Source organism: Procambarus clarkii, chromosome 4 (assembly GCF_040958095.1).
Source record: "Procambarus clarkii isolate CNS0578487 chromosome 4, FALCON_Pclarkii_2.0, whole genome shotgun sequence".
NCBI classification, from domain to species: domain Eukaryota; kingdom Metazoa; phylum Arthropoda; class Malacostraca; order Decapoda; family Cambaridae; genus Procambarus; species Procambarus clarkii.
Genome location: NC_091153.1, coordinates 11716588 through 11741442, shown reverse-complemented (window position 1 = coordinate 11741442; position 24855 = coordinate 11716588). Strand labels below are relative to the sequence as shown.

The 24855-nt window shown below is 43.4% G+C and overlaps 1 protein-coding gene across 1 annotated transcript in view; it reads left to right on the top strand.

Moving 5' to 3' along the window:
* Nucleotides 1-23835, top strand: part of LOC123751373 (protein O-mannosyl-transferase tmtc2-like) — a 73609-nt gene extending 49774 nt beyond the window's left edge. The window contains exon 2 of the mRNA XM_069337042.1: nt 23154-23835. Within this exon, the coding sequence (XP_069193143.1) occupies nt 23455-23835 (381 nt within the window). The 5' untranslated portion in view covers nt 23154-23454. The remainder of the gene's footprint in view (nt 1-23153) is intronic.
* Nucleotides 23836-24855: the final 1020 nt, after the last annotated feature.

Below are 24855 nucleotides of genomic sequence, written 5' to 3'. Positions count from 1 at the left end.
AGTGTATACCGCTCAACGTGAGTAAATTGAAAGTGTAAACCGCTCCACGTGGAGTCAATGGAACCACTGTAAACCACAAAAATTAACTCGTACCCCCTCCTTCAAAATCAATAGTTTAAACCCAGTTTCGAAAATGAACGATTCACGACAGATATATGTATCCATTAACATTTATAAACAACCATTTAAGACAATGGTCAACCTAGAACATTTGTAAACATCAAGGCCATTGATGAACAATAGTCTAGTACATTGATCAATAACAATGTATAATCTTGTAAATCGGTAGCAATAATTTCACCATTGGAGTCCTCAGCAATTATTTTGATATCGGTAATAATTCTTCACATCAATCAGCAACTCCAGTTAATGAATATATATATATATATATATATATATATATATATATATATATATATATATATATATATATATATATATATATGTATATATATATATATATATATATATATATATATATATATATATATATATATATATATATATATATATATATATATATATATATATATATATACATTATTAAATATGACCGAAAAAGTAAGATTAATAATTCTAACACGAATTTTCTCAATCTTTCGTACATTACGCTTCACTGTTGGAGGTAAATCAAAAATCACTTCTCCAAAATTCATTTTTATTTCTAGTCTAGAAATAAAGACTAGAAATAAAAATGAATTTTGGAGAAGTGATTTTTGATTTACCTCCAACAGTGAAGCGTAATGTACGAAAGATTGAGAAAATTCGTGTTAGAATTATTAATCTTACTTTTTCGGTCATATTTAATAATATATGTCTACAGGAAAGACTGCTACCAAAATATACTAATATATATATACATATATATATATATATATATATATATATATATATATATATATATATATATATATATATATATATATATATATATATATATAAATATATTACAGATATCAGTCACCTATCAGGGTATCATCAGTCACCAATGGATATCAATTATCTAAGATTGTGGAGCGATATAAATCTATCGTCTACGATTCTACAACAATATACATAAATAATCTACAACTCTACAGCAATAATCTACGATTATGCAACAATACACAGCAATAATCTACGATTATACAGCAACATACAGCAATAATCTACGATTATACAGCAACATACATCAATAATAAGCGATTCTACAACAGTATAAAGTAATAATCTTTGATAGCAATATACATCAATAATCTATAATTCTACAGCAAAATTCATGACTAATCCACGATTTAACAGCAATTATCTATTATTCTAGAGCCATATACAGCAATAATCTATAATTCTGTAGCAATATACATCACTAATCTACGATTCAACATAATATTCAATTATTCTACTGCAATATACAGTATTAATCTATAATTCTACAACACTATGCATCAATAATCTACGAATCTACGGCAATAGTCTATTATTCTAAAGCAATATACAGCAATAATTTATGATTCTAAAGGAAAGGCGTTAAAAAAAAACACACAAAATAATAACAAAAGCTCTTCTCCCTCCCCCCTCCCTCCCCCCAAAAAAAAATAATATCTGAAATAAACACTAATTAAAAATAAAAATTGTCCGAGCTATATAATGAAGAACAATTCAGGAAAGCAACAGCCTACAATAATATGCAGTAGTAACCAAGAGCAATAATCGTGAAGTACAGGAGTCGTTTATTGGACGTTTGTTGAGCTGCAACATGCTGTATGTTGCACGGGGCAAGAGATGAATGTGTTGAGCGTAAGTCCACTTCCCTGCACCACCAGCCAGATGGATCTGGGTCGCCCTGGGAAGACCTGGGAAGACCTGGGAAGACCTGGGAAGACCTGGGAAGACCTGGGGAGACCTGGGAAGATCTGGGAAGCCCTGGGGAGACCTGGGAAGTCCTGGGAAGACCTGGGAAGACCTGGGGAGACCTGGGAAGACCTGGGAAGACCTTGGGGAGACCTGGGAAGATCTGGGAAGATCTGGGAAGACCTGGGGAGACCTGGGAAGATCTGGGAAGACCTGGGAAGACCTGGGAAGTCCTGGGAAGACCTGGGAAGACCTGGGAAGACCTGGGGAGACCTGGGAAGATCTGGGAAGACCTGGGAAGACCTGGGAAGATCTGGGAAGACCTGGGAAGCCCTGGGAAGACCTGGGAAGACCTGGGGAGACCTGGGAAGACTTGGGAAGACCTGGGAAGCCCTGGGAAGACCTGGGAAGACCTGGGAAGACCTGGGGAGACCTGGGGAGACCTGGGAAGATCTGGGAAGCCCTGGGGAGACCTGGGAAGATCTGGGAAGCCCTGGGAAGTCCTGGGAAGACCTGGGAAAACCTGAGAAGACCTGTGAAGCACTCTGGGGGGGGGGGTGGTAGGAGGCACTGTAGCACCAAAGGCACTGGAGCCCTGGGAAGCATAGCTATAGACCCAATATAACACGTGGCATAGAACAGCACAACAATACAGAACATGCCACACTGATGCACATGACACAGGACACTGCAACACATGACACACCGCAGAGTGGGAACGCGTGTCACCTGTTGTTCTCAACACCCGTTGTTTATACCACCCTTGCTGTCTTTACAAGAACACTTCACTGTAAACTTACTATATTACGACGCAAACTAAGGTCATGATGTGAACTACAGATGCCCCGATGTATACTAAGGCTACTATGTAAACTATGCGACGGTGACGACGCCTATACACACACCAAGGCCTCGACGCCTCTCTCCGGATAAAACGAAATACGAGATTCCACTAAATTTATGGAATGATCGGAGGAAATTTTTTTCCCACATATAAACGGCTTGGGGGTGACGCTCCAGGGGGGGCCTCCGTATATTGAGCGGGAGGGGAAGGGGGAGAGGGAGGGGCGAAAGGGGAAGGGGGTTGTGGGGGAGGAGGGGGGTTTAAAGGGGAGGGGGAAGGGATTTATCAGGGGGAAACGCCAAGCCATTACGACTATGTTGCCCCCTAGGAGGGCTCGTGTCATTAGATAAATGACACGAGCCCTATTTTTGTTAATGTTCTAGGTGATTGTATCTCGCCTTGACCAGACTAGCCTGTCCAAGAGAATGATCATTATTTTCATCATTATTCATTGTGATTACTGAAGGTTGTCTAAGTGATTATCGATTCATTATCAATAAGATAATGGAATGTTTTTATCAAGGTCGAAAGATTGGCAGATGCAGTTTAATACTGACAAATGCTGGGTTTTGACAGTTATCAGATAATTGGTTAGCGGGATAATAAGGAAGGTTGGGTTATCTTGAGGTTATCTTGAGATGATTTCGGGGCTTAGCGTCCAGGCGGCCCGGTCCTCGACCAGGCCTCCTTTTTGTTACACACCCCCAGGAAGCAGCCCGTAGCAGCTGTCTAACTCCCAGGTACCTATTTACTGCTAAATAGGTAGCTGGCAAATCTGAATGCGACAGTAGGGGATCTTGAGCCTGGAAAATCAATGAATAAATGTTGCAAGTGTGTGACAAATAGTTTACTAAGATCTATGACCGGAAGTGCTAGCAACATAGCTACAACCTTTCAGTTCCCTTGTTAGGCCTCATTTAGACTACATACAGTTCAGCTTGAATCACTGTACTCCAGAATGGACATAAAAATCACAGGAATTAGAATTCTTATTTTTAATGAAGAGATTAAGAGAACATAATTTTACATTTTCTAGGAAGACGATGCAAAGAAAATATGAAAAAGAAGAAGGGGGAGATTAAAAAATATATCAACACAAAAGAGAACACAAAACAATGGATACCAGTGAGATAAGCTGAGATTCAGGGAAGACCAGGATAAATACTGTGTTGAAAGGAAGGTTTATGCAAAAAAAATACACGGTAAACACGGTTTGTGGTAAACAAATAGAAGTTGTGAGTTTGGTGAGAAACAAATTGAAGCTGAGAGTTTGATGGGAAAGAAATAGAAGCCGATTGGCCCTTTGGCCTTCTGCTGATTCCTATATTCTGATTTTCCTGTGTTATATCCTAATGTTCCTATATTAGCTGTTTTATTTATATATTATCGAGGGTTTATTGGAGACGAATATAATATTTTTCTATAAAATTATTAGTGGTTTTTAGATGAATATTACTGATTCTGTTGATGTATTTACTGTTATCAAAGTACTGAAGGCCATGAAATGTGTAAAAACAAAGTGATCTCTTTTATGAACATCTTTCACTTACAAATTACGAACACACTTTCGCATTACGAACATAATTTCATATTACGAACACCCATTGGCACTTCAACATTACGAACATGCTTCCATGATTTTTATCCTAACTTTTCCAACTCCTTTATGGTAACTTCTGGCTTCACCATACCATAACACACCCATCTTGTGTTAAGGCTTGGTATGGTGAAGGTCACAACAACCATTCGGGCGTTCTCCTCCATCACCACACCTCCGCACCAACACTATACCTTCACCATCACCACCATCACCACACCTCCACCATCACTATACCTCCACCATCACCACCATCACCACACCTCCACATCAACACTATACCTTCACCATCACCACCATCACCACACCTCCACACCAACACTATACCTTCACCATCACCACCATCACCACACCTCCACATCAACACTATACCTTCACCATCACCACCATCACCACACCTCCACACCAACACTATACCTTCACCATCACCACCATCACCACACCTCCACATCAACACTATACCTTCACCATCACCACCATGCCATCTAGCCATCTACGCCATATCAACTATCACCTTCATCACACAGTATACCAATTACCACCTTTGAACAGGTACAGTGACAGATCTATGATGGATATGATATACAAATACCCAACGTGGAGGGTGGTTATAGTGTTTGTTCTTTGGTGGAACAAAGCACGATATTCAAAGTGTGCAGTGAGGATCCACAAGGTCTTCCCTGTGTACTCTTTATTATCTTCTCCGAGGCTATGGGTCCCTACACTTGCACCAGAGGTGGTACCTCTTTAGGTATAATAAAAATAATGCAACATCATATTGAACATTTTGTGCAATATTAATTTCCACAAATGTAGATTATGTACATGCATAACCCCTTTTACACGTCTATATAAACATGTATACATATGAATTGTCGGAGATTAAAATATACATGAATTAATCCCAATGTTCGACTCATCGTGCTGGCATCCCTGGGCGGCTATCAGCCGGTGATTATTTTGTTTTCATGAAGAGAAACAATTAGTGTGAGCCTCGTATGTCAGCCAATACCGTCCAGTATTTTAGTCAAAGAAAACGGTTATCGTAGCCTGGGTGGAGTTGGTTCATTGCCTACACTGCAGGCTATCAGCATGTGTAATTGGACATTTTCTAGTGAACGGAATTGAATTTGCGGCACGGAGTGTCTGTATATACACAAATGTAAGTGTGAATGTGTAGTATGAACACGTGCGAATGTTTTAATATAAGCTATGTTATAAAGATATATATGTATTAAACAGCAGCTTAAGTAAATTTTCTTCGATTCCATATATTTCGTCTTTCCATCTGGCAGAAGCGTCCAGTACGTCCTTCCCTTTAGAGCGTTCCACTCATCGTTGAAGGAAATATTCCAGTACCTCGTTGGCTCATTCCAGTGCTCGGCGATCATTCACCTTGACTCTGCCCTCGCAAACAGCGTATCTTCACTACAGTGTCGATTCCTCTGAGAATATTGTATATTGTCAGCGTGTATTTGTGTCTCCAGCATCGAGAAATTTGAAGCTCGGTTGTCAAGTTCGTGGACGTTCGACGCTGCTTACTTCTTTATTCAATTTGAATATTCTGCGTATACTCAACAGATTCCTTGTGTATAGTAATCTTAATGATTTGAGAACTAAACCCACACACACTAGAAGATGAAGAGACGACGACGTTTGGGTCCGTCCAGGACCATTATCACGTCCATTGTGATATCACAAAGGATTAGTTGTCATGTCTTCAAGCCCCGTTATTGTGACTCATTGTCTGCAGCCTGCATGATTGTTGGCGTACAGTAACTCGAATGATTCCTTGATGTATAGTAATAGGAATTATCGGTGGCGCACCCGAGTAATTGTTGCTCAGATTCTTAATGGGTACACTTATATTTACAAATATTTCAAACCCTGTTGATATACTCTTATACGGATATAATATAACCCTGCTGATATACTCTTATACGGATATACTATAACCCTGATGATATACTCTTATACGGATATACTATAACCCTGCTGATATACTCCTATACGGATATACTATAACCCTGCTGATATACTCTGATACGGATATACTATAACCCTGATGATATACTCTTATACGGATATACTATAACCCTGCTGATATACTCTTATACGGATATACTATAACCCTGCTGATATACTCTTATACGGATATACTATAACCCTGATGATATACTCTTATACGGATATACTATAACTCTGATGATATACTCTTAAAACACTAATTCCTGAAGCTAGGACGTAACCTCGGGCTCAACCGGCGCAGTGTCAATGACCTTTCACTTCCCATCGTCGTCACCTTGCAGTTATTATAGTTGCTTCAAACAGCCACTTGTTACAGCATTTCTGCAGCTTGTCTATGCTCTCTTAAGTTGTCTTTTAAATTTATTTTCATTTCTATTTTTTTTAAATTTCCACATTGTTTAAGACGAGATCAAGTGATATCGCTAGGCCAATTATGCCTGTACATTCAGACTGCTATGGACTCGGGTAACTTTGTAGTTTGTCGTTATTCCCGAGAGTTCTTCTGTTCCCCAAGCTCGACTCGAGGCCAGGCTTGTCTTGTGATAAACTGATCTACAAGGTTGTTGCTTGAAGCAGCCCGCGGTTACTTCTCTCCACCTGCACAAACCCCTCTTCCTTGGTCTGAACACCATTCCTCCCTCCCTGTCGGGGTTTTTCCGCCCTCCCTGTCGTGTAGGGTTTCTACCCTTCCTTGTCGTGGTCTTCCACTCTTCCCTTTCATGGTCTTCCACTCATCCCTGTCGTTCGGTCCATCTATCAACTTGCCAACAGTGAGTTATAATGGTGGCGAAGCTTTCTCTCCCTGACCCCCTAAAGTTGTTCACTAACGATTCTAGTTTTCTTCTGGTAGAATATTATCCTTTTGTTTAGGATGTTCTCCATCACTCTGCAGGATATGCACGCCAGGCAGTCAGTTCTTGCTAGCAAGGCAGTGCCGCTCTGGCTCGCTAAGCCATTTCGGCTCGCTAAGTCAGCTCTGTTTCACTGGTCAGTGTATGTAAGATCCTGAAGCCAGTGCCGAGTCATTGTCGCTAAAACGTCCATTTTCAAGAAACAATCAGGAGAAAACTTTAAAGCTGAATGGTTATATAGGACTTGGAAGGGATACGAGAACAAAGACCAGGTAGATGGAGAAACCGTGTCTTACCACTAGGACGATCGAGGATTGAACGCCAACCCCGCCAGAAGCCAGACCGTGGCTGTCCCAACCAGTCGAAGTGGATGGTCATCCTTAAGTGCAATAACTCACAAGCCAAGGAATGATGGGAAGGGTTACAAAAAGGATAACCCCCCCCACACACACACACACAAACACTCACACACACACACACACACACACACACACACACACACACACACACACACACACACACACACACACACACACACACACACACACACACACACACACACAGATATTAGAAAGAACTTTTTTAGTGTCAGAGTGGTTGACAAATGCAATGCATTAGGAAGTAATGTGGTGGAGGCTGACTCCATACACAGTTTCAAGTGTAGATATGATAGAGCCCAACAGGCTCAGGAACCTGTACACCTGTTGATTGACAGTTGAGAGGCGGGACCAAAGAGCCAGAGCTCAACCCCCACAAGCACAACTAGGTGAGTACAACTAGGTGAGTACACACACACACACACACACACACACACACACACACACACACACACACACACACACACACCAGCCTCTGGGGGGTTATTAAGGCCACTATAATAGCTTACTGACCAGACAGCAAGTCCTGAACATTATTACTAAAGCCAACTCTGAGTGTATACACAGGGAGAGAAGCGGAGTACACGTCTGTGAGTACTCATCTCCTGACACTGTTCCAGGTGAGAGACACCTGCTCGTCCTCCTACTGATGATCTCCTACTGTGTGTCTTGAGATGAGGTGATTTCGGGGCTTAACGTCCCCGCGGCCCGGTCCTCGACCAAGCGTCCTTTTTGTTACACATCCCCTAGGTAGCACCCCGTAGCAGCTGTCTAACTCCCAGGTACCTATTTACTGCTAGGTGAACAGATGCATCAAAGTGAAAGAAACTGCCCATTTGTTTCCGCCTCCACCGGGGATCGAACCTGGAACTTGAGAACTACAAATCCCGAGCGCTGTCCACTCAGCCGCCAGGAGACCTCAGAAGCACCACATGGACAGTACCTCTCAGTTTCCCGCTTCCACTACTCCTCCTCTGGCCAAATCTTGCCAGATGACAATGATGCAATAATGAATCAGGGTTCGAAACGCTGACGAAACGTTATGTTGATCCATTGTTGAGCTAACAATAAAAATGTTGAGTCAACGTTTATTAAAAGTTGAAAACATTGTTGGAACATCGACTATATGACAGGTGGGCCTACTACTATACTATAGGCCTATACAACCTCGACTATATGACAGGTGGGTCTACTACTATACTATAGGCCCATACTTCGTCGACTATATGACAGCTGGGTCTACTACTATACTATAGGCCCATACTTCCTCGACTATACGACAGGTGGGTCTACTACTATACTATAGGCCCATACTTCCTCGACTATATGACAGCTGGGCCTACTACTATACTATAGGCCCATACTACGTCGACTATACGACAGGTGGGCCTACTACTATACTATAGGCCCATACTACGTCGACTATATGACAGGTGGGTCTACTACTATACTATAGGCCCATACTACGTCGACTATACGACAGGTGGGTCTACTACTATACTATAGGCCCATACTACGTCGACTATACAACAGGTGGGCCTACTACTATACTATAGGCCCATACTTCCTCGACTATATGACAGGTGGGCCTACTGCTATACTATAGGCCCATACTACGTCGACTATACGACAGCATTACTCCTGAAATATATATTCTACTCTGATATATACGAAATTAGTTTCATTTACATTTCCATCTAATATCTTTTTATTGTACTATTTATTTTTTATTCATATATTTTGTATTTATTTATATTTTCAAGGTAATGAAGCTGTCAGTCACTTTATCTCCCTTAGACTTAATCTGAAAACTTTTCATTATTCTCGTAAATCGAATATTACCAGAGGGGGGGGGGATGTTAAGTTGTGAATCCTTTAAAATATCACAACGTTTGTGTTCAAATGCGCTTATATTGAGTATCAGGATGGATGAATGTCCAAGAGGGTCACTTGTCACCAAGTTTCTTCAGCACGGGTTGCTCTAATAAGTCTCTATATTCAAGAAGTTTGAAAGGATTATGGAGTACATACAAGATTTACTTCAAATAATTGTGTGTGTGTGTGTGTGTGTGAGTGTGTGAGTGTGTGTGTGTGCGTGTGTGTGTGTGTGTGTGTGTGTGTGTGTGTGTGTGTGTGTGTGTGTGTGTGTGTGTGTGTGTGTGTTTGTGTGTGTGTGTGTGTATTTACAATTTGCACCTACAGAAACGCGCTATTAGCTCTTGGACCCCGCCTTTCTAATCGGTCTATTTTTACCTCTATCATGTCTACTACATATATATTTCAAACACACAGAAACACATAACCTCATGAAACATTCCGTTCCAGCCGTCTCGCCCCTAATTAAAATATGGGTTCATCTTGTCTTTTTGTTCCTTGTGGACCAGGACGAACTTGCATGCCTTTCACTTCTTGCTGATTTAGTCCATCATGTCTCGTGGAGCCTTTCATCTCACCTTTTATACCCAGGGTATCTCTATTAGGAATTGTATTGTCTCCTCTTATGTTTAACTCTTTTAGAGTGAATATCGGGTCAAGTCCAGATGATTTGTCATTGCGTCTCATTCTTGTGGGTCCACTGACATGTGGCTTAAAAGTTTCTTGTTGCCACATTCAATAGTTTAGCTCTCCATGTTTATGTGCCCCCGTGCAGTTCTCTGTTCTCCAGATCTATCTTCCGATGAAGTCTACCTTGATCAGAGATCGAGATGAATTCCTGCAGGTGCCAGAGGCTGCACATTCAATTATTGCTGTAACTGCCGTGTTGTTTCTGTCATACTTCTGTCTGGTCTTGTGTCATTTAATGGAGTGTCATATATTTCCTGCCACTACTATCTTTGGTCCTCCCAGGTGTTGTTGTTTTAGATTTAGCTATTCAGAACGAAGTGTTCATGTAGCACGGGCTATGGTGAGCCCGTATCTTCCCAGTGTCATGTTGCCTGTTATATAGTCCAAGAATCCCTAACAGCCCAGGATATCCATCTCAAAACTCCAGTTCTTTCTTATCTGCAAGGCCACTCCTCCTCCTCTCCTTCCTTTCCTCTCTTTCCTAATTACAATGTAGTCCAGAGAAAACACTTCATTTGTGACAATTGACAATTCCGTTTCAGTGAGTGCTATTACGTCCGGGTTAGCTTCTTGTGCTCTTTCTCCAAGTTCATTTACTTTATTTGTGTTTGAGTACATAAAATGAACAAAAGTGTAGTGTATTCTAGTGTGCTGTAGTCTAGTGTAGTGTGGTGTAGTGTAGTGTAGTGTAGTGTAGTGTAGTGTAGTGTAGTGTAGTGTAGTGTAGTGTAGTGTAGTGTGTTTTCCGTACATTACGGTGAAGTTTTCTTCTCTCCTGACTTACCCTTGGTGTCACTTCCACTGGTGCAGGTGGCTGCTCTATGGGCAAGGCAGGGAGGGCCTGGGATGGGGGGTCCTTGGCAAGGGAAAGGGGGGGAGGGGAGATGGACGAATAGGAATGAGGAGCCTGGATGGGGGACCATGGGGGAGAAATATGCTGAACTTCCGTTCAGATTTTCCATGTAATTTTGTAGATTATTGCAGTATGTCACTCTTCACAATGTTTGCAGGGCCTTTGCAGGGTCTGTCATGTCTGATTTGCTGTGCAAGTTTTTCACAGCAAACCAGGCATGATAGGGCTGATCTCATCGAAACGTTTAAAATACTGAACAATTTGGAGGATATTGATCCAGGCCACTTCTTTAAAAAGTCACATGTAACAAAGACAAAGAGCAACGGTTTCAAGCTCAACAAGCCACAATGTAGGAGAGAAAACAGGAGATATTTTTCACACACACTGGGTTATATGTCTTTGGAACCGCTTACTCGCCAAAGTTGCAAGGAGCCAAAACATTGTTGCAATTCAAAATCCAGCTGGGTAAAATCGTTAAGAAAAATGATGGGATGTTTGGTAAGCCATAGGCTTCCTGTCCCCGTCGAGGCCACTAGAGTGAGATGGTAGCCCTCGGGCAAATTCCGGTAAATATTTATAAAGGCGTCTGTCTCTTCTGGAAGATAATTTGCATACACCATTAATAAGATGGTCCTAGAAATGACCCTGCGGGACTCCGCTGGTAATAATACACAACTCTACAGTCTCTCTTGTTGCGTTGACACTCCATTTTCAACCTAAGCGCTTTACTACCACTCCTGCGTCTTCCCTTAACTTGTGGACTTGATTCATGAGAGAACTGTGTCGAAGGCTTTCTGGCAGTCCAAAAGTATGCCCACCATTCTCTGTAAAGTCTCATATTTGTCGCCCGGTCATAGATTTCAACAAATGTTTGTAAGGCAAGATTTACTGTCCTAAACCCATGCTGGAAGTATGACGCGTTCTGTCTATATTCATTTTTGAATAGTGGCACTACACGTGCAGTGTTCTAATATTCAGGTAATGCTCGTATTTCCACCAGCTTTTTATATATCACAGTAAGCGATCATCTCACCTGCTTCCCCTCTCGGTAGCCATGGAGAAGATCCACTCTGATCCCCAAGTCTTAGTGGTACAGGTTCCAGCAGCCACCTCCTTACTATAACTCTGGTGATCTCAAAATCCTCCAGTGCTGCTTGGTTTCGCACCATCCCTCGCAGTTCAGGCACTTCCTCTTTCTCCATTGCGAAAACTTCCTGGAATCTCCTGCTGACTTCTCCACAGACTCTTTCGAAATTGTCTGTGAATGTTTCCTCACATATCCTCGGCTTCAACACCTGACGTGGCTGTGGCGAAGCTTGAGCTGGGACCTTGCTTTATCTTCACTGTAGTTCTAAAATGATCATTCTACTTCTATTCTCACTCTGAGTCAATCATGTTCTGTGCATGACTCTGCTCTCTATTGTTTCTGAATTTTCTTCATGACTTCTTGTTTAAGCTTTCTCACACTCTTGTTTAAATGACGGACTAATCCTGTCATTTGTTGTACTGCCTTGGCACAGAGGACAAACTTGTCAACTGCACCCAGCTTTCTAGGTGTGGAAAGTCACCGTAGCCTGTGTGATAAAAAAAGAGACTGCTTGCCTGTTTGTCTGTGGCAAGGTAATGGGAAGACACACAAAACACAAAATATAAACAATGAAATTTTAATTACTTTAGAAAACAAGATATGAACAAAGACAATCCCTTGGCTTACGTAAAATTCAAAACAAGTCAACAAACAAAACAACATGAATAATTAATAAATGTGAAAATTTACTCTAATATAAAATAAAGTGCAAGACAATAATAATAATAATCAGGTGCTGAGAATATTGGCTAGAGCTGCCACCTCCCTTAGTACACGACAGCCAGGGCTTAGTCTACCAGAGAGAGATGTCAACTTCTAAGAGCACAGAGATATTCTGAGGAGGACGGCGTGAGCTGGCCCAGACGTCGACTCAGGTAGAGGGCGTGAGTGCAGGTGCAGGTGCTGTCGGCGATACACCAGCCAATCAGGAGCAGGCAGGCGGAGAATGGGTAGTTTGCTCGTTGACGACGGGTGGAAGGCCGGTGTGTCTGGTGGTGCAAGGTACGCTTTGCTTCCTTGGCAAAACGTTTTGTGTTACTGGTGGATGTATCTTTAATGTAGTATCTTGTACTTGTAGAATGACGTAAATGATATAGGGAAGAGCAGGCTCAATCTCTCTTGAAAGAGATTATCGTCACAACTCTCCCCCGAAGCCTGCGGTTCCGGAAGAAATTACGTCTTCATGTGGTAGAGTGATAGGTGGAGTTGCCTCTACTTCATTGACTCTGGAGAGGGCGTCGTCTATGATGTTGTCAGAACCCTTGATGTAGAAGATCTCCAGGTTGAAATCTTGTAGATATAAAGCCCATCGTAGAAGACGTTGATTATTGAATTGGGCTTGAAGTAAGAAGCGGAGAGGATTGTGGTCTGAGTAGATGGTGGTAGACCGAGCGCCTTGTAGGTATGGAGCAAAGTGCTGTAGATTCAGGACGATGGAGAGTAGCTCCTTCTCAAGAGTGCTGTAATTCTTCTGGTGGGGTTTCAACTTGTAGCTGTAGTAGCTAACAGGTAGAACCTCCTCGCCTCGTTGCTACATCAGGACACCCCCGATGCCGGTACCACTGGCGTCGACATGGAGGATGAAAGGCTTGGTGATATCTGGCGAGGCGAGAAAAGGATTAGAACAGAGCAGGAATTTGAATTGTTCGAAAGCAACGGTTTGCTGAATGGTCCAATTATACCGTTGCTTGGGACTGGTTAAAGTGATTAATGGTGTTGCTACCGTACTAAAATTCTTCACAAACCTACGGTAGTAGGAGGCAAGACCAAGGAAGCGCAGGAGCTGCTTCCGTGTGGTAGGCTGTGGATAATGCTTGATGGCTTGAGTGTGTATGTTTAACGGAGCTAGGCTGCCACTCCCTATTACATGACCCAGATAACGCACTATACCTTTGGCAAAGGTGGACTTGCCCAGGTTGATGGTGAGGCCGGCTGCCAGGAGCTTGGCGAACAATCGTTGCAGCTGGAGCAGATGTTCGCTCCAGGTGTTGGATGCTACAACGATATCATCCAAATAGGCGTAGATGTTATCCAAGCCCTGGATGACGCGGTTGACAGCTCTCTGAAAGGTGGCCGGGGCATTACATAGTCCAAAGGGAAGGCGTTCATAAAAATTCCAAAGGGAGTGATAAAGGCAGATATTTCTTTGGCTCACTCTGTTAAACACACTTGGTAATACCCCTTGAGCAAGTCCACTTGGGACAAGTACCGGGCATTACCAATGGCGTCAAGGATGTCATCTATCCTTGGCAAGGGGTATGCATCCTTGACAGTCACATTATTCAATTTCCGATAGTCGGTGCACAATCTAACCTTACCTTGGGGTTTTGGCACCAAGATACAGGGTGAGGCCCAGGGGGACTCACAAGGTGTGGCCAGTCCATGATCCAGGAGGTACTGTACCTCAGCACGCATGACTTCCTTCTTGCTAGGGCTGATTCGGTAGAAGGGTTGACGAATCGGCCGGGTGTCAGGGAGCAGTTGGAAGTCGTGCTGAGTTACATTACACTCTTGTGGATCATCTCGGAACAACTCCTGATGTTCCTTGAAGATTTTGATGAGAGGTGCACTATTATTGTCCTGAAAATAGTTACGAAGATCAGTTAGGATTTCCGAATTGGAAAGCGCTGACTCAGAGTCAGTGCTTTCGGGAGGAGAAGCAGGGAAGGTCTCACTGTGGATGTATGGACCTTTAAAGGAAGAATATGCTATTAACACAGTGGGAGGAGTACCGTTATATAGCTTCAGGAGGTTGACGTGGCACAACTGGGTCTTCCGCCGCTTATCTGGAGTCTCTAGAACGTAGTTGTGGTTGTTTCTGCACTCCTTGATGCGGTAGGGTCCTGAAAACCTGTTTTGCAAGGGAGAACCTGGGATAGGGAAATAGGTCAACACGAAGTCTCCCGGTTTAAATTTCCTTACTTTGCTGTTCTGGTCGTAATGAGTCTTCATCCTCTCCTGTGCTTTCAATAGATTATCCTTAGCAAAGTTATGCACCCTCTCTAGAATGTGTTGTAGGTTTTGAAGAAACTGGGGCACATTCTGATGCTCACTGAAGGTGGCATCATGTAGAGAGTCTTTGAAAGCTTTGAGAGGAGTACGGCACCTACGTCCGTAGAGCATCTCATAAGGAGATACTCCTAGAGACTCATTGGGAAGACTTCTAAATATACACATGATTAGATCTAGTTGTTTATCCCAATCCTTAAAGGTTTCATTGCAAAACTTCTTCAGGAGTGCTTTAATAGTCTGATGACTACGCTCAAGAGAACCCTGTGAAGCAGGATGATAGGGGCTGGACAATACCTGTGTGATGTTGAACTCTTCCAGTGTCCTCTTGAAGAGATCACTGGTGAAGTTGGTGCCACAGTCGCTCTGAACCTCCCTTGGAAATCCATACTGGGTGAAGATCTTCAATAAGTGTTTCACCACCGTAGCAGCCGTAATGTTCTTTACTGGAACTGCTATGGGGAATCTGGTGATAGGACACAGGATGGTTAGTATATAGGTGTTGCCAGAACTGGTCCGAGGTAAAGGACCAACACAGTCTATAATAAGTCTGTGGGAAGGTTCTGCAGGCACCTGTATGGGTGTCAGTGATGCTCTGGGGATAGAGATGTTCGATTTACCTGCCATCTGACATGTATGACACTGTTTGACGTACTGTTTGACGCTATTTACCATACCTGGCCAGTAGTAGTCTTGACGGATTCCGTGGTAGGTCTTATTAAATCCGTAGTGCGAAAGTGCTCCATGGGCCAGGTGTAGAATAGTGGGCCGCAGGCTGGCAGGAATCACTAGTTGTTCGACGTTGTCCCAATCGTCCTCCTCCTTCAGTTTACTGGGTCTTTATCTGCGGTAGAGCAACGCGTTCTCTAGAAAGAACCCAGGTATACTGTCAGGTTGAGTTTCAGCCTGGAAGAATAATGGTGTCAAGGAAAGATCTTCCCTCTGTAACTTACGGAACTCCAACGTGGTCAGATTCGGGGGTAGTTTCTGAGGGTCTTGAGGGACAGCGGTAGCAGTAGACTGGCTGTGGTCGTGCAGCTTGTGCACGGGTGGTCACTAAAACCGGAGGAGAAACTTCATCACTCTCTTGAACCTTTGCTGGAACATACTCAAAGATGGGATTATCCATTACAGAGGTACACACCTGGGGTTTGTCCATGACGATCAGGTTGGTCGATTGCAGGTCTTCTTCCAAGTCGTTGCCCAGGAGAAGTTGCACTCCAGGCATGGGAAAAGGCTTTTCCCTGATGGCGACTTGGACTTCACCGGTCACGAAGGGACAATTCAGGTGGACTCTGGCGAGTGGATAAGGAGTGGTAGCAGTGAGGTCAGTGATGAAGACGGTTTCCCCGGTGTAGGCGATATTGGGCACAGCTGATTTCAAAAGGATTGATTGAAGAGCCGCTGTGTCCCTCAAGATCTTCAGTTTGAAACGTCCCTCCAGATCTGAACCGTTGGTAGAGACAGTTCCAGGATACAGGTGTTTACTGAAGAGAGAAGATCATTAACATGAACACCAACATTCATCACAGGCTTACCCGGACTTAGGAGGAGTCTGTTTGGGTTTAGTGGATTCAGTATTACCTTTGTATTGAGACTTACCACATTTATCTATGGTATGTCCATAGAGTCTACAATACTTACAGTACAATTGCGAGCCAGCTTGATCGGTACTCACTTTCTCGTAACTGTACCACGACTTCTTACTGGAAGATGGTTCTGGTGTCAGCCGGTGGATGAGGCTGTAAGTGTCAGCCGACTTAGCACACTTTAGGTAGTTGGTTTCTTCTTTATCTGCTAAATATAAACGGACAGGAGGAGGCACACGCCTCAAGAATTCTTCAACATGAGGTTGACGAGTTCTGCAAAGGTAGAGACATGTGCTGCTTCCAGCCATTTCATAAAATATCTCTTTTTGGTATTAGCAAATTCTAGAAAGGTGGTGGTACTTGCCTTTAGGTGGTCACGGAATTTTCTTCGGTAGCTTTCGGTGGAGAGAAGGTAGGCGTCCAACAATGCTTGCTTCAGGGTTTGGTAGTCATTTTCAGACGCCAAAGTACTGAGTGTAACTGCAGCTCTACCTGTGAGATGTACTCTGAGAAGGGTAGCCCATTGGTCGGCAGGCCAGCTAAGTTGATTAGCAAGGGTCTCAAAGGTGGTAAAAAATACGTCGACTTCTGTCTCTACGAATGGTGGCATTAACTTACTTGCATGTGAGATATTGAAACTTACTGGAAGACTGGCGGTAGCTTGCTGGCGTTGAGTGAGGTGTGTAGTTTCTAACGCGAGTTCTTGTTGACGACATTCCATAGCCAGAGCTGCTTGTTGTTTGTCATGCTCGCGTTGTATCTCCAGGTGGCGTTGTTTTGCTTCAAGCTGTACTCGTTCACGCTCACGGAGTATTGCAATCTCACGTTCTTGTTCTTCTTTCCTCAAGGCAGCTTCTCGTTCTTTTATTTGTAAAGCTTCTTTTTGTTGTTCTCTCTCGATCTTGGCCAGCTCTAGTTTGAGTTTCATCGTTGCCAAATCAGGTTTATCTGCAATAGAGTAAGTTTCGTGAGTTTCAGAGTCTATCTTACCTTCCTCTAAGAGATGATCCAGTAACAGGTTATGCAATTCATTTTTGTTGGCTCCATGGGGAACATGGACATAGTCGATACTCATGTGCAAGAGTTTGTAATTCGGTCCTCTTGACACGACATAAGTTCCCTATTTCACCTGCTGGATCTGCACGGAAAGCTTGGAGACGAAACATGGTGAAATTAGCAAATAAATGCACAACAAATATACTGTTGTGATATGGTGAATGTCAGAAACAGGACAACGTGGCAACTGGTACCTATCCTGTGGAATCGTTAACAATTAATGTTAATTTCAAGATGGTAAATGATTAATAAATCAAGATCGCAGGAAATCTTGTACCCGGTACTCAATGTAAGAGGATAAGGGCAAGAAAATCTTACTAAGTAAGCGAAACTGAGTTTCTTAAACAAATGAAACATTTAATTGCCTCAAAAGTGAATTAGGTAGTCCAAGGATGTAGGCATACCTTGCCCAGTCTCTATAGGACATAAGCAAGTTTTTCCCACTGAAATGAAATATGATACTTACAGAATTAGCGAACTTTTGTGCTCTGAAAAAAGAAAGCTAATTCCCTACCTAAGTAAATATCATCATCTCTGACCGACGTGTAGGGGTGCGAGGTGTCAACTGGTGACGAGAACTGCTGCTGAGGTCCCAATTCAGCAACAAAGTTCGTGCTAGAGGAACTATGGCCCTCTTTATCCTCCTACAGTTGGATTGCAGAAGATTAGGTGCTCTTGACCCGGGGACAGACCACAGTACCAGGGTACCAATATGATGATCTGCCGAAAATATGAGAAATATCCTAAGGACAAAAGGTGGTAAACACGAGTAATAACACGGAGGGAGAGATGACCAATTAAGAGAATGACTGAGGCCTACAGTCACCACGTAATCCAAAGTTGTCTCACACTCACCATATGCTACTCTCGGAATGCACAATACACACAGCACCATATGAAAATAAAATTAAATATTGAAAATAGTGAAAAGCAACTGTACCAAAGCCAAGTACGCTTACCACAAATTTACGTTCTGGTACTAGTACCTGAGTGAAGCTCCTTGGACAGGCCCCCATGAAATGTGACGGTAAAGTGTTGGAGTGTTGATGTTCGGCAGTCCTCCAATGGCAGGTGTCAATGCCTTGTCACACTTACAGGAAAAAAAAAGAGACTGCTTGCCTGTTTGTCTGTGGTAAGGTAATGGGAAGACACACAAAACACAAAATATAAACAATGAAATTTTAATTACTTTAGAAAACAAGATATGAACAAAGACAATCCCTTGGCTTACGTAATATTCAAAACAAGTCAACAAACAAAACAACATGAATAATTAATAAATGTGAAAATTTACTCTAATATAAAATAAAGTGCAAGACAATAATAATAATAATCAGGTGCTGAGAATATTGGCTAGAGCTGCCACCTCCCTTAGTACACGACAGCCAGGGCTTAGTCTACCAGAGAGAGATGTCAACTTCTAAGAGCACAGAGATATTCTGAGGAGGACAGCGTGAGCTAGCCCAGACGTCGACTCAGGTAGAGGGCGTGAGTGCAGGTGCAGGTGCTGTCGGCGATACACCAGCCAATCAGGAGCAGGCAGGCGGAGAATGGGTAGTTTGCTCGTTGACGATGGGTGGAGAGCCGGTGTGTCTGGTGGTGCAAGGTACGCTTTGCTTCCTGGGCAAAACGTTTTGTGATATTGGTGGACGTATCTTTAATGTAGTATCTTGTACTTGTAGAATGACGTAAATGATATAGGGAAGAGCAAGCTCAATCTCTCTTGAAAGAGATTATCGTCACACCATGTTTCCTCACTTTCAAAGTCCCCTCCCTGGAAACACAAACCGAAACTGTCTCTATTTTCCGCTTGTTACAACTTGTAATAAAGCTGTTACATCTTGGCTTAACGTGTTTATGACGTATTAGAACGTTGTTACAACTTGCTATATTGGTTGTTATAACTGGTTAGGAAGTGTTAAAACTTGTTCGAACGTTGTACCAACGTCGTAGTTTCGGTGTGTGTTTGGCGGGCTTTCCTTTGTACCCCGGGCATTGAGGACTCCTCTGTGTGGGAGGAAGCGATTGTTGGGGCAGTATTTGGAAGGGTGGATGGTAGTAGGGTTGGGGTGGTTGGGTAGGAGAAGGACTGGTGGCCTTGGGGGAAATTCATTAGAATAGAGAAGGAGAAATGCAGGATGTAAGGGAGAGTGTGATTGTAGGGTTGGGAGCAAAGTGATTAACGCTGCTGATGTGGATGTCTCAGAAGGTGTCTGGAGGGGGGTTTCAAGTTCTCATCTTCCATCTTTGCTTGTGTCATGCAAACTCTGTTCCATCTTCCCTCTTGTGTCATTTGCTTCATTTCTTTGAGTCTTTCACTTTAGCTAATTCCTCTCAGTTCTGGAAAAACCTTTTTGCATACCTGAGTACTTAATCTCCTTGTGAGTTGTGTGTAGCAATTCTTGTGTTGAGAGATGTGTGTTTTGTGTTATAGTTCTGATGATAATGAAAGTGTCCTTGAGCATAGCTAATAGAACGCTTATCTTGTTTGGGTCTTTGTGGGAGTATAAATTTTAGATAACGATGGTTCTAAGCCTCAGTAGCAGCTGGATAGTTTGTACGTCAACGCTTTCACTACAATATTTTGTGTCTTTTTCTGATGATAGTGAACAATGGACCATTATCATGCTTTCTTGTCTAACTTGGCCTCTGCAGCGTCAACATTTTTAGCCAGTCGGGAACCTTGTGTTATGTTAGAGTCCTACAAATGAACAATATCTATATATACCATATCAGGGTGTATGTAGGTCAAGTGTTAAGGTGTTGCATTGTGCACTACACAATGTGTTGAGCAGTTTCTCGGTTCTGCCTCTGTGTTGTCCTCTGCTATTGTTGAGGCTTGGATTGCTTGCAACAGGTCCGTCATAGTTTGTGCTGCCCTTTGTGTTGCTTGTGTTGTCACGGTGTCTGGTGTCACTTGTGATGAGGGCCACTGTATGAGGGTAGGTGGGGGGTGTGGGGTTGGTGGTAGGTGGGAGGTGTGGGGTTGGTGGTAGGTGGGGGGTGTGGGGTTGGTGGTAGGTGGGATGGAGAGTGGTGGGGGATGGGAGAGTTGCAGGGGATGGGAGGGTGCAGGTGAGGGATGGGTGGCTGGAGGTGTGTGATGGGAGAGTGGAGATGTGAGATGGGAGGACAGAGGTATGGGAAGGGAGAGCGTGTGTATGAAATGACGCGAGAGAAGGGAGAACTGAAGAATGAGATAGAGAAAGGGGAACTATTGAGAACGTGAGAAGAGAAAGTGGGAGCTTCCACTCGGAAAAAGAGAGAGAGAGAGAGAGAGAGAGAGAGAGAGAGAGAGAGAGAGAGAGAGAGAGAGAGAGAGAGAGAGAGAGAGAGAGAGAGAGAGAGAGAGAGAGAGAGAGAGAGAGAGAGACGTCAAATTACCGAAGGGAAGTGACCAGGTGGCGCTGCCCGGGACAGGTTCTCACTCTCAGCCATTTACTTAAGCCTGTCATTCAAGAGAGAGACCCCGGCGGGAGTCGCTCAGCGCTGCACCTTCAACGCACCTGTCCACCCTCCTCCTGGTGTCTCCCTTGCGCCCGGGGATAAATTTCCCCGCGGCCCGGTCTCCAACCTGGTAGTCTGCTCAACAGTCTGACGCTCAACATATAAATCCGCTCATTTATTTTAGTTGAATTTATAAATTATTCTGGAGTTGTGGGAACTGACCTGTGAGATTTATATTTATTTAATTTATATGAATATATATAGAATTTATATTTACATTAATTTATATACTTCGATAGCAATTTGTATAATGATAAGTGGACTGTATTTCTGCAATAATCTCATAATCTCACAAATCGATCCTCTACACATTAGGGGGGGTTTATATTAATTAAATTTATATATATGCAGCCAATCAAACTACAGTATTAGACTACATACATTGAAGAGGTTCCTTATCTTATTTGTACAGCAGGTATAACCAGGATGTAGACACCACATTTTCCCTCTTTGAGGTAGCTTCCATCACCCTGGTAACTGATGTACAAAGCATGCTTCCTCGTCTTGACCTGTTAAAAGGGCGCTAGCTGTAAAGCCAGAATCCTATATATGACAGGTATATCAGAGAAACACTGTACATGGAACAATAAAGACCTGGCTTAATTACGTTTAGTTTGAGGCTATGTCGTGCTCTAACCGGGCACCCTATATAATGACATTAATGGCCATAAATGAAAGATACATGGGTTTCGGAAGAACACTTAACTTGATTTGTTGACAGCGTGTTGATAATGGTACACCTTTGGTTTCCATAACACTACGTCCAAGTAAAATTAACAGGAGCCGAATTTGCTCCCGTGCCTCTGGTCTCAGTATAAACAAAAACTAACACTCCATACTACTGACGCTACTGGCCGACATTGTCCAGATATGATAGGAGCCGAATTTGCTCCACGCGTCTCGGAGGTGACAACAACAATGGCTGACCCTCCTTCCTCACTCCTGCCTGGCTTACATTGTCCAGATGTCAATAAGTGATAGAAGGGTCACATTTACTCTACTTTAATACTGATAATTAAGCTAATTTATATGAAATGTTTTATGATGGTAAAGTCCAAAGACTAATGTATTTAAGAATAATTCCCACCATAATAGGTGGTGAATATAATAGTATGTGGTGATGATATCCCGTTTTCTTTAGACGGTAATTCCACTACAAGTTACGTTTTCTATGGGTAACTTGTTGGTAATACAGCAGCAATTATTATCTGTCTGTATGATATATTAAATGGTGTCGGATTTTCCGACAGGAGTAGTGGGTGTACCTCAGGAGTCTAGAGACGAGGGTTCGATCCCATTGTTCAGCTTCGATATTTTCTCAATTGGTTGTGTGTTTGTGAGGAGTTTTGTGGCCAGTCTCAGCCACCCACTGTCCCATAGCGAGGAATATCCAGCCCGATCTCTTGATTTGCCACAACGTAACAAATACAATGTGCTAACCTAACCAGAAACGCTCCAACCCAAACAACCCCCTTAACCTTACCCACCGACGCATAGAAAAAGCGCATATTTGCGAGCCGCCACTTTTCATTATTCGTTGTAATTTGTACGATGGTGACTGTAATGATAATACAAAAACAATCACAAATTATTATGGTAAAAATCAGTTAGATGAGTCTAACTGCCAGCGGCTGGCCTCCAGCCCCGGATGGACAGAGAGAGAGAGAGAGAGAGAGAGAGAGAGAGAGAGAGAGAGAGAGAGAGAGAGAGAGAGAGAGAGAGAGAGAGAGAGAGAGAGAGAGAAAGACAGACAGACAGACAGACAGACAGACAGACAGATAAACAATTTATTTTATAGATAATAGACTGGTAGTACCATCTGTGGCGGGTGGTTGGGTTATACAGTGACAATTCACTGTTTCCTTACCTCGTTTCCTTGTCTTCGTTCATTTCATATTTTTGTGTCGTTTCTCTCCAGGTAAAGTGGCCGATTCATCATTTAAATTTCTTCATCTTTCAGAATTATGGAAATGAATGAAAACTGAGGAGAAAATTTCCCAATCACGAGAGAAAATTTAAGGTTCCGTTTAAAAGTGGAGACAAACGAGTGATGAGTGATGGTGAGGAAGTGAATAGTGAGTGTCGGGTGTTGTGAGTGCCTCCGACGTCGTCATGGTGGCCCTGGTCAGGCTGGCACCCCAGAGAGAGAGTATAGAGATGAACTAGCAGTTCCATCATTGACCCAAAGGTGGCAGGCAGCCCGGCCTATACCACTAAATAAGTTATTCTGTATTGGCACGGAATTATTAAGTGTTAACGTGATGGATGGCAGCGGAGGGTGCCTGTCGTCCTGTCACTACTCGCCTCGACGGAGAAGAAAATCCTCCTCGCTCTATACCTCCTACTCATCATCTTCTACCTCATCATCCTGGTGCCATGGGGGCGCCGAGGGTCATGAGACGGAGGACCCGTCGCCCACCTGGGTGTACATGACAGTGTGGGTGGCCGGGGTCCTCGTCTACGTCAACGGTCTCACCGGGGACTTCGTGCATGACGACGTCAGCGCCATCAAAACAAACCCGGACGTGCTAGGAACTAACCCGCTGTCCCACGTGTTCTGCAACGACTACTGGGGCAAGCCTCTGGTCGACCCGCGCTCCCACAAGTCGTATCGACCATTCACCATTCTCACTTTCAGGTAGGTTTATCCCAGTCTCTTGTCTTCGGGACCGGTAAGTAGCGTACGAGGCTATTAGTCGATTATGAAGGATAATCGATGGGACTGAACCAGCACACCTGGACTCTCCCAGAACGCGTACTACCATATGGTCCAGTATGTAGTTCGTGTGTGTCTAGGGGAGATCGGGAAGGCTGGTTTGATCTTTCACCCTGGTGGCCCTATTCACCTAGCAGTAAGTAGGTACCTGGGAGTTAGACAGCTGCTACGTGCTGCTTTCTAGGGCTGTGTGTGTGTGCGCGCGTGTAAGAGTATATGTAGTAGACATAATAGAGGAAAATAGATTGGTTAGAAAGGCGGGGTCCAAGAGCTAATAGCTCGATTCTGCAGACACAAATAGTAAATAAAGACACACACAACACTCTACATAGCTCTTCCAGCTTCTTCTCTTGCTCCAAGCTGTCACCCCAACATTCACTGCTCTTAGCTGTCACCACAACATTCACTGCTCTTAGCTGTCACCACAACATTCACTGCTCTTAGCTGTCACCACAACATTCACTGCTCTTAGCTGTCACCACAACATTCACTGCTCTTAGCTGTCACCACAACTTTCACTGATCCTGTCACCACAACATTCACTACTCCTAGCTGTCACCACAACATTCACTGCTCCTAGCTGTCACCACAACATTCACTGCTCCTGTCACCACAACATTCACTACTCCTAGCTGTCACCACAACATTCACTGCTCCTAGCTGTCACCACAACATTCACTGTTCCTGTCACCACAACATTCACTACTCCTAGCTGTCACCACAACATTCACTGCTCCCACATGTCATCACAACATTCACTGCTCCTACATGTCACCACAACATTCACTGCTCCTACATGTCACCACAACATTCACTGCTCCTACATGTCATCACAACATTCACTGCTCCTACATGTCACCACAACATTCACTGCTCCTACATGTCACCACAACATTCACTGCTCCTACATGTCACCACAACATTCACTGTTCCTACATGTCACCAC